The sequence below is a fragment of the Odocoileus virginianus genome, unplaced genomic scaffold, assembly GCF_023699985.2.
Source record: "Odocoileus virginianus isolate 20LAN1187 ecotype Illinois unplaced genomic scaffold, Ovbor_1.2 Unplaced_Scaffold_1, whole genome shotgun sequence".
In the NCBI taxonomy this organism is placed as follows: Eukaryota; Metazoa; Chordata; class Mammalia; order Artiodactyla; family Cervidae; genus Odocoileus; species Odocoileus virginianus.
Genome location: NW_027224263.1, coordinates 2811497 through 2828981, shown reverse-complemented (window position 1 = coordinate 2828981; position 17485 = coordinate 2811497). Strand labels below are relative to the sequence as shown.

General features: G+C 39.7%; 1 protein-coding gene across 3 annotated transcripts in view; it reads left to right on the top strand.

The window, feature by feature from the left end:
* ACSL4 (acyl-CoA synthetase long chain family member 4) overlaps positions 1–17485 on the top strand; it is a 77627-nt gene that overhangs the window by 35736 nt on the left and 24406 nt on the right. Inside the window, exons 3-9 of one of the 3 annotated variants that reach the window (XM_020886678.2) lie at positions 4116–4645; positions 4880–5057; positions 5444–5553; positions 5669–5807; positions 8792–8942; positions 9082–9205; positions 9949–10020. In XM_020886678.2, coding sequence (XP_020742337.2) covers positions 4295–4645; positions 4880–5057; positions 5444–5553; positions 5669–5807; positions 8792–8942; positions 9082–9205; positions 9949–10020 — 1125 coding nt within the window. In that variant the 5' untranslated portion in view covers positions 4116–4294. The remainder of the gene's footprint in view (positions 1–4115; positions 4646–4879; positions 5058–5443; positions 5554–5668; positions 5808–8791; positions 8943–9081; positions 9206–9948; positions 10021–17485) is intronic. The other 2 variants (XM_020886681.2, XM_020886679.2) reach the window with 2 other exon arrangements.

Below are 17485 nucleotides of genomic sequence, written 5' to 3'. Positions count from 1 at the left end.
ATTCCCGATTACACATGATGCCACTGGTACAGAGCTTTTACGTGAGAGGTCATATATTTTGTCCAGAGTCACACTTAAGAGCAGACATTGAGTTGAGAGGCCAGATCTCCTTTGTTTAGGGTGTTTACCACCCACCCTATCATCAGGCTTTCTTCTGATATAATAGCAGGATGTTTAATCTTGAGTTACCAAATCATTATACACATGTGTCTCTTATAATGACATTCTAGTAGCATTGACTCTGAAATAATATGACTTAGATCACAAAAGGGGACCAGCACTTTAAAAGCAGAAAGCTTGAAAGCATCTGCTATGCTGCTTGCTGTTTTCTGATACATCCTGCAGTTCTGCTGCCAGCCATTCCCCAGTCCGTGAGGACCATCCTCATTTCCCAGTCTTTGTCCTCTCCTTTTGAAAACATTCCCATCCTTCACACCAACCCAAAATACTGTGCTTTTTTTCTGAAACCTTCCTAAATGGTTCTCCTTCCTCCTTCATCTCTCCCCTGCCCCTGCTCCCCAAACTGGGTGTAATCTCATCCCTTTTTTGAATACCTTTTGTTCTTGCTTCTCTGATGGGATCTATCATAATCTACTGTATATGTTTGTGGACTCATCTTCCTGCCCCCTACCATACATATGGACATGCACATGTGCATGCAAAGGATTGAGAGCGTGTTTTACTCATCTTTGTGTTATGTGCTCAAAATATACATAGTAGGTGTTCACATCTTTTTAAAAAAATGAATTTATAAAAAAAATAAAAAAATAAAAATGAATTTATCAGTAGGCTGTGTGTAATGCTGGAAAACTTTTGATAAAGAAGGATTTTTAAATGATAGGCCAAAGTGGGCAGAGGCTGGCTGGGAGCAGGGCGGGGGGTGCTTGAAAGAGCACAAGACTTGGGGACAGGTCTTGGATACAATTTGCACTGTCACTCATTTGCTTCCCTTGGAGATGAAAGATCAGACAGCATCAATGGCTCAAATACTCAGCTGAAATGGAGGTTCCATGGAGTCCCTTCAGGTGCTTAAACAGCTTCCCCAACTGAAGTAACTCTGCTTTTTTCTTTTATCTATTCTTGTGTTTCCATGTCCATATAAGATTTTATTCAAATGAATGACCCATACCCACCCCATGCCCCCAGCCTCAGCACCATCAGAAAAAATTAGAAAACTTCTGGACTAAATGATCTCTCTTTACCTCAGTGTTCTTTGAGCCTTGTGGTGTGTGTGTGTGTGTGTGTGTGTGTGTGTGTGTGTGTGTGTGTACTATGAGGATTAAGTGTGGGGTGTGTGTGTGTGTGTACTATGATGATTAAGTAGATGTTTCCCTACCTCTAAGACTTAAGGGAAATCTGTGTAAAAAAATTAAGTGTATATAACAATACAATTGACTGAAAAGCATACAGCACAGTTTAAATCCAGCTAGTTTGTAATATTGTCAAAAGCTGTCTTCTGCTTATTCAGCCCCATTTTTCAAATGAGAGTGAGGTGATACTCCCCACTTAAGGGGATTCTATCAGTCTAAAGACTTTTGTTTGTCTTCTGGTATTGTCCCTGAGAATTTATGTATTGAAATAAGTATTTATTTTGAATTAATTTCCTTTCAGTACTTCTTTATATTAGAAGTAAGGAATTATTTTAAAAACTGTGTGTGTAAGTAGACTATCATTTGTGAGTACCCTTTAAGGTTTAAAAAGGAGTATTATAAAATACTTGTTATAATAAAGAGGTGCTGGATTTGATAGGGTTGAGAACTACTGGTCTGTGCTGCATACTTAGATGCTTAGATGTTTAAAAATAATGGTATAATCAAGGATCAGAATGAGTGGTAGACATTTCAGGTGATGTGGGAAATTAGGAAAAGGAGAGATCGTGGATTTGGGTAGTCATGGAATGTTTGATGGAGGAGAGGATTGTTAGAGAAGATCTTGCATACTGAGGATCAGGCACTATGATAATGTGTTTTATCTTGAAAAAAAAAAAAGGATGACAATACTTGTCAGAGAGATGGAGAAAGCAATTTCTAGGTATATTGTTGTTTAGTAGCTTAATTGTATCTGGCTCTTTGTGACCCCATGGACTGTAGCCCTCTAGGCTCTTCTGTCCATGGGATTTCCAAGGCAAGAATACTGGAGCAGGTAGTAGTTCCCTTCTCCAGGGGATCTTCCCAACACAGGGATCAAACCCACATCTCCTGCATTGGCAGGCAGATTCTTTCCACTGAGCCACCAGGGAAGCCCTTTACTAGGTATAGTAAAGCATAAAGTTAAGGTTGCAAGGGCCCCAGGAAATTGTAAGGGTGGTGTCAACCTTTGGTGTTCATGGATGGATTCCAGGGAACTCAGGAATTTCCTGAATTTGAGTATACCATTTTGCATATCTTTCTGAGAACTGGGTTTATAGTTCTCATTGGATTCTGAAAGTGGTCCATCACCCCTAGCAAGTTAAGGCCTACTGATCTAGCCAGGTCTTATGCTCAGAGGCTTTGCCCGAGGTTACACAGCTAGTCAGTGACAGAGATGGGGCCTGAATCGTGGGTCGTTTCATCTGTAGTTTCAAGCCCATTTCACCATGCTCAGTTGAACAACATGAATAACAGCACAGCATGTTTAAGGATTATGTTACCATTTATAGTAATTGGCGTAAAAAGGCACAACTGTCTTGGGGTCAGTAGTCGATTTTCACAGGAGTTGAAGAAGGATGCACTTTACTTTGGCTCCTCAAAGTGAGCTAATACTTTACTTTTTTCTAGTTGAAATACACTGCCACTCACCAAAATAGCTTTCTCAACTGAAGGCAAGCTCCTGGAGAAAGATTATTCTCTCTGAAGCTGTTTCTGCAGTTCCTTTCCAATTGGCACTGTTTTTCTGACCTGCAGCGGCCTCCAGTTTCCTGCCAAATCAAATGAAAGCTCCTTTGCCTGATTTGTCAGATCATGTACTACTGTGGCCTGTACTGCTGTGGCGAGTACTCTGTGCCCCAGTCAGGCGAGTGTCCTTATTATTTTCACTCATTCCTCTCCCAGAGTCCTTTCATTCCTCTCTTCGTGTGGTTCCCCAGCCCAGAATGAACTCTGCCCTTTTCCCTTTGTTTCCAGATCCCCAACATAAGGTCCAGCTTAAGTCTAATCTCCACAAAGCTTCCCTTTGTAACTGTGGACCATTTTGCACTTGCTCTGAACTGCTATCACATTAATTGCTTGTACTGCGCACCACAGGACTTAGGTATTTCCACAGACTTTTCATTGGAAAGGCTCCAGTGGTCACTTTGGGAATGGGGTTCCAGGAAGTCCAGGGTGGGACTCAGGGTACCCCCATTCCCTGCTTCAGCCAGTGTTTACAGATGGGAAGTCTTCACTAGTGTTTATTTGATGAAATGTGTTAGCTGCCCCTTTCTCCTGCAAACGAAGTTTGAAAAACACTGGGTCTATCTTGTGTGCTGATGACCTCATAACTGTTAACTCATAATGAGCAGGGGCCAGGAGACTTACACTGCATTGGACTTAATACTGCCACTCCCAGGCAACTGGTGCAATTTGAGCACAAAACAGACATGTAGGAAATGATTTTATGATTATATTAGTCCAATTTGGGGGATAGGCGATAGTGAATAGCATTACTAAAAAATTATCTTAATGAAGAACTCAGAATATTTCTGGGTTGATCGTTGAGAAATAAACCAAAATTGGTGGATTTATTTCTCCTCTTTTGAAAAAGTCAAATACTATTTAAAGCTGTTCAGTTTACATATGCATATTGAAGAGAAACCTCAGTATTGGCATTCTCTACTCTCCTAAAATTTAGCCAAACTTAAATATCACATGCATGTGCTCATATAGGTGCTATAGTGTTATACAACTGACTTGTAGAGTCACGTGCAGTATACCAGAAAACCTGCAAAAATTACATCTAAAATTTATGGCCATAATGATTAAAACTGGAAAATACCAGTCTTTCAGACCAGTTATTTCTGCTTTCTCGTATCAAATCAATGATAGAAACTAATAAAAACCTGAGTATTTAAATCAATGGTGCTATCAACTTGTTAATACTCTTTTTGTTTTTGTTTTGTTTTCCCTGCTCTCTGCCTGGTTCATTGTCTTCACCTGCAGGTGTACTTTGTTGTCGGCTTCCAAAGATTACTAACTCTTTCTGTATCATTAAAATTGAACTGCCTTGACTATTCTGCTACTCTTACTGCTGCTCCCATTATTGCCTTCTTCAGCAAAATCAGGCTTTCTGAAGCCAAAGAATAACAAGAAATAAACACCATTTTAGAAGCCTTGCCACCATGAAACTTAAGCAAAATGTGCTCACCATTATTTTGCTGCCTATCCACCTGTTAATAACAATATACAGTGCCCTTATATTTATTCCATGGTATTTTCTTACCAATGCCAAGAAGAAAAACGCTATGGCAAAGAGAATAAAAGCTAAGCCCACCTCAGACAAACCTGGAAGTCCGTATCGCTCTGTCACGCACTTCGACTCGCTAGCTGTCATAGACATCCCCGGAGCAGACACCCTGGATAAATTGTTCGATCATGCTGTCTCCAAGTTTGGGAAGAAGGAGAGCCTGGGAACCAGGGAAGTCCTAAGTGAAGAAAATGAAATGCAGCCAAATGGAAAGGTTTTTAAGAAGGTAAAGCATTTTGGGGCTTTCTATTTTTTTTTTTAAAGGATAAACTTGATTATAAATCAAGTGCATTTAAAACACACTGACATTTCATTACAGTTCCTGTAACTAATTCTCCAAAGGTGTTCCTAGCATCTGTATATTCACTTAAGGGCAATTTTGAGTTCTCCTCATTGAATAGTATTTTAATTGCTTGTTTGAGTACATATGCTAATATTACAGCATCTCTCACTCTAACAGTTAATTCTCGGGAATTATAAATGGTTGAACTATCTCGAAGTGAACCGCAGAGTGAATAACTTTGGTAGTGGACTCACTGCACTGGGACTGAAGCCAAAGAGCACCATTGCCATTTTCTGTGAGACCAGGGCTGAATGGATGATTGCGGCACAGACCTGCTTTAAGTACAACTTTCCTCGTAAGTGCCTGGTGGTTTTGGAGAGAGAGAGTGGGCTATGCTTACACATCAAACTGTCCTGAGATCCTCTTGTCTTCCAAGCAAGTGTTAAGCCAGAACCTGTTGACCTTGAGAATCTTAACTGATGGATTTTTGCCCAGTTTGTGGCACTTTCAGTATTTTCCGGTTTCTTTAGGTTTAGAGAGTTAGAATCCTGAGAATTTGTAAGACACATTTGTGACTGCCAGGAAGTTTGAGGCAAGGTGGAAGGGTAAGAGCAGAGACTGAATTTAAATTAGATTATAAAATATATTCATGTCTGTGAGTCTACCATTAAAAGTTGGCTGAAATAATATATCTGAGAAATGCTTATCATTTAATGTTTGTGTTTATTTTTTATTATGTAGTTGTGACTTTATATGCCACCCTTGGCAGAGAAGCTGTAGTTCATGGGTTAAATGAATCTGAGGCTACCTATCTGATTACTAGTGTTGAACTTCTGGAGAGTAAACTTAAGGTAAATATGACATTTTCTTTTAATTTATGGTAGCATTTGACAGCATAGGAAAATATTCAGCAATGAAGTTGATTGCAGGCCCATTTTTAATAGCTGGATTTTCTCTGTTCAACAGACTGCATTGATAGATATCAACTGTGTCAAACATATCATTTATGTGGACAATAAGACTATCAATAAAGCAGAATACCCTGAAGGATTTGAGATTCACAGCATGCAATCAGTAGAAGAGTTGGGATCCAAGCCAGAAAACTGTAAGTAAAGCAAACAAATTTAATCTTTTCAAGGCTTATTATTCCAGTAGGTTAAAGAAATAATACAAGTGAAAACTGTTAAGTTCTCTGATTTAAAAAAAAATGGTTTGTATAACTCAATAAAAACTATCAAGACCATATAGTATTAAGATTTTGTCTCTCTCCTCAAAAAGGTAACCACTGCTTGAAAATTTACTAAATTATTGCTGCTGCTGCTGCTATATCGCTTCAGTTGTGTCCAACTCTGTGCGACCCCATAGATGGCAGCCCACCAGGCTCCCCCGTCCCTGGGATTCTCCAGGCAAGAACACTGGAGTGGGTTGCCATTTCCTTCTCCAATGCAGGAAAGTGAAAAGTGAAAGTGAAGTCACTCAGTCGTGTCTGACTCTTGGTGACTCCATGGACTGCAGCCTACCAGGCTCCTCCGTCCCTGGGATTTTCCAGGCAAGAGTACTGGAGTGGGTTGCCATTGCCTTCTCCGACTAAATTATTGCGAAGTATTCAATAGTTCAGGGCTTCCCTGGTGGCTCAGATGGTAAAGAATCCGCCTGCAGTGCAGGAGACCCGGGTTTGATCCCTGGGTTGGGAAGATCCCCTGGAGAAGGGAATGGCTACCCATTCCAGTATTCTTGCCTGGAGAATTCCATGGACAGAGGAGCCTGGCAAACTATAGTCCATGGGGTTGAAGAGAGCTGGACATGACGTAGCAACTAAGCACACATGCATTCAATGATTCAGGTTTATGGCAGCTGATGCCAGACTTACTTTCTTTGTTTTTTTTTGTTGTTGTTAAAAACCTACTATAACCTTCCAATCTGAACCTCATGTAAGGGACAGATCTCAGGCTTTCCCTTCAGTAAAATTTTCCTTAGTTTTTTTTAATGCTATGCTACTGATTTTAATCATGTCTTTGAGGATACAAACCTGTTTGCTAAAACCATCCTTGGATTTATTCTACCACTGATATGGTAGTTGGTATTCCATTTGAAGTAAGTTAAGTGTGTCATATCAAAATGTCAGTTGGTCATCAGGTCAGAGAGGGTTGAACAATTGAAATACTCCATTTAAATTATTTTCTTTCACATGTTGAATGAGAAGATCACAATACTCTGCTAGATGAGGAAGCCAAGTCTTTTATAACAGGCAGTCAGCATGCCTGCCCTTTGCTCTGAAGAAAAGTATTATCATCATTGCACTGGACAGTGAGCATGCCTGTTCTTTGCTCCAGAGGGAGACACTTTTTCTATCTTCCAAGGCTGTGGAATCATCTTTGAAAAGATAGTCCAGAATAAAGTCAGTGCCTCTGCTCACAAGATGTGCAGAAACTCAACAGACCCATGGGGAATTGTGTCTCAACACCAGGTTGACCCTGCAAGATTGGGATAAAGTTGACTGAGAAGTCCTGATTGGTTGGGATTTGTTGGCATGAAACTATGGGAGGTAGGGGTCCTCGTAATTTTGTGTAAGCCATAACATGATAGACCACATATCCCACCGAGTCCACTCATCTCTACCTTCTTTTATTGTACTTTACAAATGCATCCATCCATAAATTATTAGGGGAAAAAAAGGTCCTCACAGCAGATAGTTTGAGAAGCACAGCTCTAGCATACAGTTTAGCAAGCTCCAACCTGCATCTGTTTCTCTAAATGAAGTTGAATTGGAACACAGTCACATCCATTTGTTTAACAGCTGCCTATGGTTTCTTTAATTCTCCAGTAACAAACCTGGATAGCTTTGGCAGAGACCATACAACCCTCCGAGTTTAAAATATTTACTCTATGGTCCTTCGCAATGAAAGTTGGCTGATCCCTGCTCAAGACAGCTAACTGTAATCTGTTGGGAAGACCTCTCTGTTTCTTTCCCCCAGTCATTCAATGAGCAGAGACAGCACTGGGGCTCAGAACACAAGATGATTAAACGTTCCTACCTGCAGGCAGACAGCAAGAAGAAACAAAGTTTAGAAACTGTTTAGATATTACCTTTGGTGGGAAATGAAGGGCATGTAAGCCCCTCCTAAATTGTCTCTTTTTCTTGGTTTCCTAAAATTCCTGTCTGATTTTGATTAAAAAGAATCAAAGTATGGTCTGACCCTGATAGGGAAAGAAGCATTAATTCTGGAAGACCCAAAAGAATCCCCAATCCAGACATATACCAAATATTCTAACTACAGGCATGAGTGAGTGAGTGTGTGTGTGTGTGTGTGTGTGTAGCAGAGAGAGAAACAATTTCCTGTTACAGTTTTTATGTCACTGCACTTTCAATAGTTTCAAGAAATGATTTCCTATATAGATTTCAAGAAGCAACCATCAAAACACAGACATCATTTTGGTTTGATGCCCTTTGGATTTTACTTGCTACTTGGAATCTAATTAAAAATATGTTTAAATGTATAATGGTTATCTTGTTATTTTACTCAATATCCATGGTTCAGTTATTTTTAAAATAAAATTATTTTTCTAAAAACTTGAAAAAAATCAAGTCCAGTGGTTTTCAATCAGGAGTGTGTATGAGTATCACTTGTGGAGCTTGTGATCCATTCCAGGCATACAAAACCAGAATTTTCAGAGCTAGTGTCCAGAGATAGTATTTTATTTAAGTTCCACAGGCAATTCTTATGCCCTCCAGTGGTTAAGAACCAAAATCTAGTCCAACTATTTCATTTTAGACATGAGAAAACGGAGGCTTGAGGCGCTCACACATAGCACTCTATCTTCCTAATTCTCCAGATCTTAGATATCTTTCCACAACAAAACCCTGTAAACAGCACTGTGGAGAGGGATTAGGCTAAACATTCAGAAAATGGGCCAAATTAAGCTTGAAGTTCTCATTGCAGGTAACCAGAATTGGATAACCATTTTCTTGTTGATGATCAATAGAGAGTATTTGTTTTAAATAGTTTATCATTACACCAGAATGTAAAAATCTTACCTTTGTTTAACAACTTAACTTTTAAACTAAAGGAAATGTGCTTTTTCATTTAGTGAGCATTTCTCCAAATAGACCAACTCCTTCAGACTTGGCTATTGTCATGTATACCAGTGGATCTACTGGCCGACCTAAGGGAGTGATGATGCATCATAGCAATTTGATAGCTGGAATGACTGGCCAGTGTGAGAGAATTCCTGGGCTGGGGTAAGAGAAAATTATTGAGTGTTCTTAGAACTCATGTTTGACATTCTCTAAACTCAGGCTATAGTAAAACAATAATTGATGTTTCTAATTACAGTGTCTTTTTAAGAATGACTAGAATCTTTCTCTTACTTTGTTTTAGACCAAAGGATACGTATATTGGCTACCTGCCTTTGGCTCATGTGCTTGAGTTGACAGCAGAGATCTCTTGCTTTACCTATGGCTGTAGGATTGGATATTCTTCTCCACTTACACTCTCTGACCAGGTGACAAGCTTTTTAGTCTATTGACATGATCATATTAAGTCACAGTGTTCGGCTGAGAACAGTTTACTAAAACGTGAGAAATTTTAATTCAGCTAAAACTTCCCCCTTGGCTTCAAAAATAGCTCCCATGAGCAGTATGTTGCTATAGAAAATAACCTTGAGGATTTGTTAGCATTGCTTTATCTATATGTTTTAAAATTATTTTGAGACTGATAATTACTTTCATTGTCTTCAGTATTCTATCAACCAAAATGTTACCAAATTAGTATTTGTATATGGTGCTAGTTGATGTTCATAGAGATGACTTTGAGATGTGGCTTTGCCTTTTGGCTGATCAAAGAAAGTTAAAATTTTTTTCAGTTTTGTTTTGTTTGATCTACCTTAGTTTAGGTTTCTTCACCTTTTTTTGTTTTTGTTTGAAAATGGATGGTCTGTGCTATATGTGATATGTTATTAGTGAAAATGCTTAGTTTACCAAAATACCCCATTTTCTTTTATCCTGGATCAGAGTTTCTCCTATAAGGAAGACTGAAATGTGCTAGAAGAAATCATCTACAGGACAAAACACTAATGTCCTCATACCTCAGACTTGTGGGTTATGATAGTTGGAACAGATAACTCACAGCAGTAGAGAGCAAATTCATGTGTAAATATCTGTCTTTGCTCTTGATAATACTTAAATAATAACCTTTTTTCTGCTAAGGTTTCTTTCTTGATCCTGTTTACTTTTTCTTTACTTCTAGTCCAGCAAAATTAAAAAGGGAAGCAAAGGAGACTGTACTGTACTGAAGCCTACACTCATGGCTGCTGTCCCGGTGAGTATAGCATGTCAGTGTCATCCATGGCCTGCACTTGGACTTTTTAAAAAGTAACCCTCTTAAATATTTGTCAACATTTTAAAACAATTTTACTTTGTGGAAATTACGGTAAAATGTGTCCCTTAAAATCTTAGATACGCATCGGGAAAAGATGAAATGGCAAACTTCTGAAGTGGATGCCTGTAAGGGTTTGCTGATTCTTGAAAATGAAGTGATGAAACTGACCTAGCTCAAATTACATAGTCTGATAATTGGTCATAATATTTTAAAGATAGACAACACTCTAAAGATCATTTAGTTTAGTCACTTCATTTAAAAATGAGGCAACTGAGGCCATCCTAGAGAACTGGGGCAGTGTATACAAGGTTACAGAGCTGGTTCATGGCAGAGTTGAATCTAGAATCCAAGCCTGCTGACCCTTATGGTGGCTAAGAAAGATTAAGGAAACTGTCATATGAGAGAACTCCCAGAGGAAAAAAGTTGATTTGTCTCAGTTCAATTCAGTCACTCAGTCGTGTCTGACTCTTTGTGACCCCATGGACTGCAGCACACCAGGCTTCCCTGTCCATCACCAACTCCCAGAGCTTGCTCAAACTCATGTCCATTGAGTCGGTGATGCCATCCAACCATCTTGTCCTCTGTCGTCCCCTTCTCTTCCTGCCTTCAATCTTTCCCAGCATCAGGGTCTTTTCTAATGAGTCAGCTCTTCACATCAGATTGAATTCTAGATATTCAAAATCTTTCTGTGAAATATTGCCTTTCATAAAAATAAGATGTTACATTTTATAGCCTTGTAATGATAAATTATGAAACCTGACAATGTTTCTAACGTGTATAGTCAAATATATTCTAGCACTTTAGGCTTCAGAAACTCCAGTGGGAGTATCACTACTGCTTGTATTATGATCAGACTTTACATCTTATCCTATTATCTTTCAAAGAATTATTTTTGCATATGGATTAGATGCATATGTGATTAGATAATGAAGTGTTCAGTCCAAGTTTTTCTAAGAATTACAGATGGAAGATAATTTTTTTTACCTTTAAATTACCAAAATAACCAAAGTATTAGATCAGAGTAGCATTTGCTGTTTTATTTAGAGGTGCTGTAGAATTCAGCAAGTTACAAACTGAAAGGAGAGGCTTCTGATTAAAAGCATAATAAGGGGGGAGGAGCCAAGATGGCGGAGGAATAGGATGGGGAGACCACTTTCTTTCCTACAAATTCATCAAAAGAATAACCGAATGCAGAGCAAACTTCACAAAACAACTTCTGATCGCTAGCTGAGTTCATCAGGCGCCCAGAAAAGCAACCCATTGTCTTCGAAAGGAGGTAGGACAAAACATAAAAGATAAAAAGACAAAAGAGCTAAGGACGGAGATCCGTCCCGGGAAGGGAGTCTTGCACTGGCGGGTCTGGGGGAAGTTTTTGAATCTCGGAGGGCAACCTGACTGGGAGGGGAACAATAAATAAAACCCACAGATTACGTGCCTAAAAGCAACTCCCAGCAGAAAAGTACCCCAGACACCCGCATCCGCCACCAGCAAGTGGGGGCGGAACGGAGAGGAGCGGGCGGCATTGCTTAGGGTAAGGACCGGGCCTGAGTGCCCTGAGGACAATCGGAGGGAGCTTTTGTGAGTTACCAACTTAAAACTGTGGGACAGCAAAAGAGAGAGAGAAAATTAACCGGCCCGAACACACTGCCGGCCGTTCGCAGAACAAAGGGACCGAGCAAGTCCAGAGAAGAGCTCGCAGGCTGCGGACCGGCCCAGCCCCGCCGGAGACTGGAGGCAGGGGGGAGGGGAAAGGGGCAGGCTCGGCCCCAAGGACCGCAGCCCCTACCGCACTGCAAACAGGCCTCCAGTTTCTAATCAAAGACCTCCTGAGATTCTGGATGGTCGACATCCGCCGGGAGGGTCGCGGCGAGACACAGGGCGCACAGGCACCCGACCGGCGCGGGCGGGGACTGGGGCTGGGGACGCGGAGGGCAGAAGGCGCGCCGCACCCGGGGAGAGTGCGCCCGTCAAGCCCCTGGCTGCCTGAGCCGCTCTGACGGGGAAGGCACAAAAAGCAGGCGCAGCTTTTTGTTCCGGGCTTTTGTGGAACACCCGAGGGCTGGAACCGCGCGCAGCGCAGGGCACGCTCCATATAGAACAGCCGGGAGCCTGAGCAGCGTAGAGGGGAAAGCAGCACCAGCCCCTCCCCGCAGCGCGACGGAACTAGCAACCTGAATAAGAGACCACCTCCGCCCGCCTGTGTCAGGGCGGAAATTAGGCACTGAAGAGACCAGCAAACAGAAGCCAAACAAAGGGAACCGCTTCAGAAGGGACCGGTGCAACAGATTAAAATCCCTGTAGGTAACACCGACTACACCGGAAGGGGCCTGTAGATATCGAGAAGTGTAAGCTGGAACGAGGAGCTATCTGAAACTGAACCGAACCCACACTGACCGCAACAGCTCCAGAGAAATTCCTAGATATATTTTTACCTTTTTTTTTTTTTAAGTAAAAAAAAAAAAAAAATTTTTTTTTTTTTTTCTCTTTTATTTTCTTTTAAAATTCCCTATTACTCCCCCATTACTCCTTAACTTTCATTTTCATAGATTTTTACGATTTTTTTAATTAGGAAAAAATTTTTTTTTTTGTGTTTTTCCTTTTTCTCTTCTATTTTCTATTTTTCTTTTTCTCTTATTTCCTTTTAAAGTCCTCTATTACTCCTCTACTACTCCTTAATTTTCATTTTCATTACACTATAACCTTACCAAAAAAAAAAGAGAAGCCCTATTTTTAAACTATAACCTTACAAAAAAAAAAAAGAGAAGCCCTATTTTTAAACCGAACTTCATATATATTTCTAAAATTTTTTTGTGTTTTTGGTTTTTGTTTTTAATATAGTATTTTTAAGAGTCTAACCTCTACTCTAGATTTTTAATCTTTGTTTTTCAGTATATGATATAAATTGTGGACATTTAAGAATCCAAGATTCAGTTCCCATTTTTATTCAGGAGTGTGTTGATTATTCTCTCCCAATCTTGACTCTCCATTTTCTACCTCAGAACACCTCTATTTCCTCCTTTCCCCTTCTCTTCCCAATCCAATTCTGTGAATCTTTGTGGGTGTCTGGGCTACAGAGAACACTCTGGGAACAGACAACTGCGTAGATCTGTCTCTCTCCTCGAGTCCCCCTTTTTCTCCTCCTGCTCTGCTCTATCTCCCTCCTCCCTCTCCTCTTCTTCATGTAACTCTCTGAACCTCTCTGGGTGTCCCTAATGGGGGAGAATCTTTTCGCCATTAACCTAGAAGTGTTATAGTGTATGGTTGAAGAAGTCTTGAGACTACTGGAAGAATAAAACTGAAATCCAGAGGCAGGAGACTTAAGCCCAAAACCTGAGAACACCAGAAAACTCCTGACTACATGGAACTTTAAGTAATAAGAGACCGTCCAAAAGCCTCCATACCTACACTGAAACCAACCACCACCCAAGAGCCAATAAGTTTTAGAGCAAGACATACCACGCAAATTCTCCAGCAACACAGGAACATAGCCCTGAACGTCAACATACAGGCTGCCCAAGGTCACACCTAACACATAGACCCATCTCAAAACTCATTACTGGGTACTCCATTGCATTCCAGAGAAAAGAAATCAAGTTCCACGCACCAGAACACTGACACAAGCTTCCCTAACCAGGAAACCTTGACAAGCCAATTGTCCAACCCCACCCACTGGGTAAAACCTCCACAATAAAAAGGAACCTCAGACCTCCAGAATACAGAAAGCCCACTCCAGACACAGCAATCTAAACAAGATGAAAAGGCAGAGAAATACCCAACAGGTAAAGGAACATGAAAAATGCCCACCAAGTCAAACAAAAGAGGAGGAAATAGGGAATCTACCTGAAAAAGAATTTAGAATAATGATAATAAAAATGATCCAAAATCTTGAAAACAAAATGGAGTTACAGATAAATAGCCTGGAGACAAAGATTGAAAAGATGCAAGAAATGTTTAGTAAAGACCTAGAAGAAATAAAGAGTCAATTAAAAATGAATAATGCAATAAATGAGATAAAAACACTCTGGAGGGAACCAAGAGTAGAATAATGGAGACAGAAGATAGGATAAGTGAGGTAGAAGATAAAATGGTGGAAATAAATGAAGCAGAGAGGAAAAAAGAAAAAAGAAAAGAAATGAGGACAACCTCAGGGACCTCTGGGACAATGTGAAATGCCCCAACATTCAAATCATAGGAGTCCCAGAAGAAGAAGACAAAAAGAAAGGCCATGAGAAAATACTCAAGGAGATAATAGCTGAAAACTTCCCTAAAATGGGGAAGGAAATAGCCACCCAAGTCCAAGAAACCCAGAGAGTCCCAAACAGGATAAACCCAAGGCGAAACACCCCAAGACACATATTAATCAAATTAACAAAGATCAAACACAAAGAATAAATATTAAAAGCAGCAAGGGAGAAACAACAAACACACAAAGGGATTCCCATAAGGATAACAGCTGATCTATCAATAGAAACCCTCCAGGCCAGAAGGGAATGGCAGGACATACTTAAAGTAATGAAAGAGAATAACCTACAACCCAGATTACTGTACCCAGCAAGGATCTCATTCAGATATGAAGGAGAATTCAAAAGCTTTACAGACAAGCAAAAGCTGAGAGAATTCAGCACCACCAAACCAGCTCTTCAACAAATGCTAAAGGATCTTCTCTAGAGACAGGAAGTGCAGAAAGTGTATAAACGTGAACCCAAAACAACAAAGTAAATGGCAACGGGACCACACCTATCAATAATTACCTTAAGTGTAAATGGGTTGAATGCCCCAACCAAAGACAAAGACTGGCTGAATGGATACAAAAGAAAGACCCCTAATATATGCTGTCTACAAGAGACCCACCTCAGAACAAGGGACACATACAGACTAAAAGTGAAGGGCTGGGAAAAAATATTCCACGCAAACGGAGACCAAAAGAAAGCAGGAGTCGCAATACTCATATCAGATAAAATAGACTTTCAAATAAAGGCTGTAAAAAGAGACAAAGAAGGACACTACATAATGATCAAAGGATCAATCCAAGAAGAAGACATAACAATTATAAATATATATGCACCCAACATAGGAGCACCACAATATGTATTGGCAAATGCTAACGAGTATGAAAGAGGAAATTAACAGTAACACAATAATAGTGGGAGACTTTAATACCCCACTCACAACTATGGATAGATCAACTAAACAGAAAATGAACAAGGAAACACAAACCTTAAATGACACAATGGACCAGCTAGACCTAATTGATATCTATAGGACATTTCACCCCAAAACAATCAACTTCACCTTTTTCTCAAGTGCACACAGAACCTTCTCCAGAATAGATCACATCCTGGGCCATAAATCTGGTCTTGGAAAATTCAAAAAAATTGAAATCATTCCAGTCATCTTTTCTGACCACAGTGCAGTAAGATTAGATCTCAGTTACAGGAAAAAAATTGTTAAAAATTCAAACATATGGAGGCTAAATAACACGCTTCTGAATAACAACAAATCATAGAAGAAATCAAAAAAGAAATCAAAATATGCATAGAAATGAATGAAAATGAAAACACAACAACCCAAAACCTATGAGACACTGTAAAAGTAGTGCTAAGGGGAAGGTTCATAGCATTACAGGCTTACATCAAGAAACAAGAAAAAGCCAAATAAATAACCTAACTCTACATCTAAAGCAATTAGAGAAGGAAGAAATGAAGAACCCCAGGGTTAGTAGAAGGAAAGAAATCTTAAAAATTAGGGCATATAGGGTTATCGTTACCATCTTTCTAAATTCCATATATATGTGTTAGTATACTGTAATGGTCTTTATCTTTCTGGCTTACTTCACTCTGTATAATGGGCTCTAGTTTCATCCATCTCATTAGAACTGATTCAAATGAATTCTTTTTAATGGCTGAGTAATATTCCATGATGTATATGTACCACAGCTTCCTTATCCATTCGTCTGCTGATGGGCATCTAGGTTGCTTCCATGTCCTGGCTATGATAAACAGTGCTGCGATGAACATTGGGGTGCACATGTCTCTTTCAGATCTGGTTTCCTCGGTGTGTATGCCCAGAAGTGGTATTGCTGGGTCAGACAGACTTTTGGACTCTGTGGGAGAAGGCGAGGGTGGGATGTTTCAAGAGAACAGCATCGAAACATGTATATTATCTAGGGTGAAACAGATCACCAGCCCAGGTTGGATGCATGAGACAAGTGCTCAGACCTGGTGCACTGGGAAGACCCAGAGGGATCGGGTGGAGAGGGAGGTGGGAGGGGGGATCGGGATGGGGAATACATGTATATCCATGGCTGATTCATGTCAATGTATGACAAAAACCACTACAATATTGTAAAGTAATTAGCCTCCAACTAATAAAATAAATAAAAAAAAATTAGGGCAGAAATAAATGCAAAAGAAACAAAAGAGACCATAGCAAAAATCAACAAAGCTAAAAGCTGGTTTTTTGAAAAAATAAACAAAATTGACAAACCATTAGCAAGACTCATTAAGAAACAGAGAAAGAATCAAATTAACAAAATTAGAAATGAAAATGGAGAGACCACAACAGAAAATACAGAAATACAAAGGATCATAAGAGACTACTACCAGCAGCTCTATGCCAATAAAATGGACAACTTGGATGAAATGGACAAATTCTTAGAAAAGTATAACTTTCCAAAACTGAACCAGGAAGAAATAGAAGATCTTAACAGAGCCATCACAAGCAAGGAAATCGAAACTGTAATCAGAAATCTTCCAGCAAACAAAAGCCCAGGACCAGATGGCTTCACAGCTGAATTCTACCAAAAATTTAGAGAAGAGCTAACACCTGTCTTACTCAAACTCTTCCAGAAAATTGCAGAAGAAGGTAAACTTTCAAACTCATTCTATGAGGCCACCATCACCCTAATTCCAAAACCAGACAAAGATGCCACAAAAAAAGAAAACTACAGGCCAATATCACTGATGAACATAAATGCAAAAATCCTTAACAAAATTCTAGCAAACAGAATCCAACAACATATTAAAAAAATCATACACCATGACCAAGTGGGCTTTATCCCAGGAATGCAAGGATTCTTTAATATCTGCAAATCAATCAATGTAATACACCACATTAACAAATTGAAAGATAAAAACCATATGATTATCTCAGTAGATGCAGAGAAAGCCTTTGACAAAATTCAACATCCATTTATGATTAAAACTCTCCAGAAAGCAGGAATAGAAGGAACATACCTCAACATAATAAAAGCTATATATGACAAACCCACAGCAAGCATCACCCTCAATGGTGCAAAATTGAAAGCATTTCCCCTGAAATCAGGAACAAGACAAGGGTGCCCACTCTCACCACTACTATTCAACATAGTTTTGGAAGTGTTGGCCACAGCAATCAGAGCAGAAAA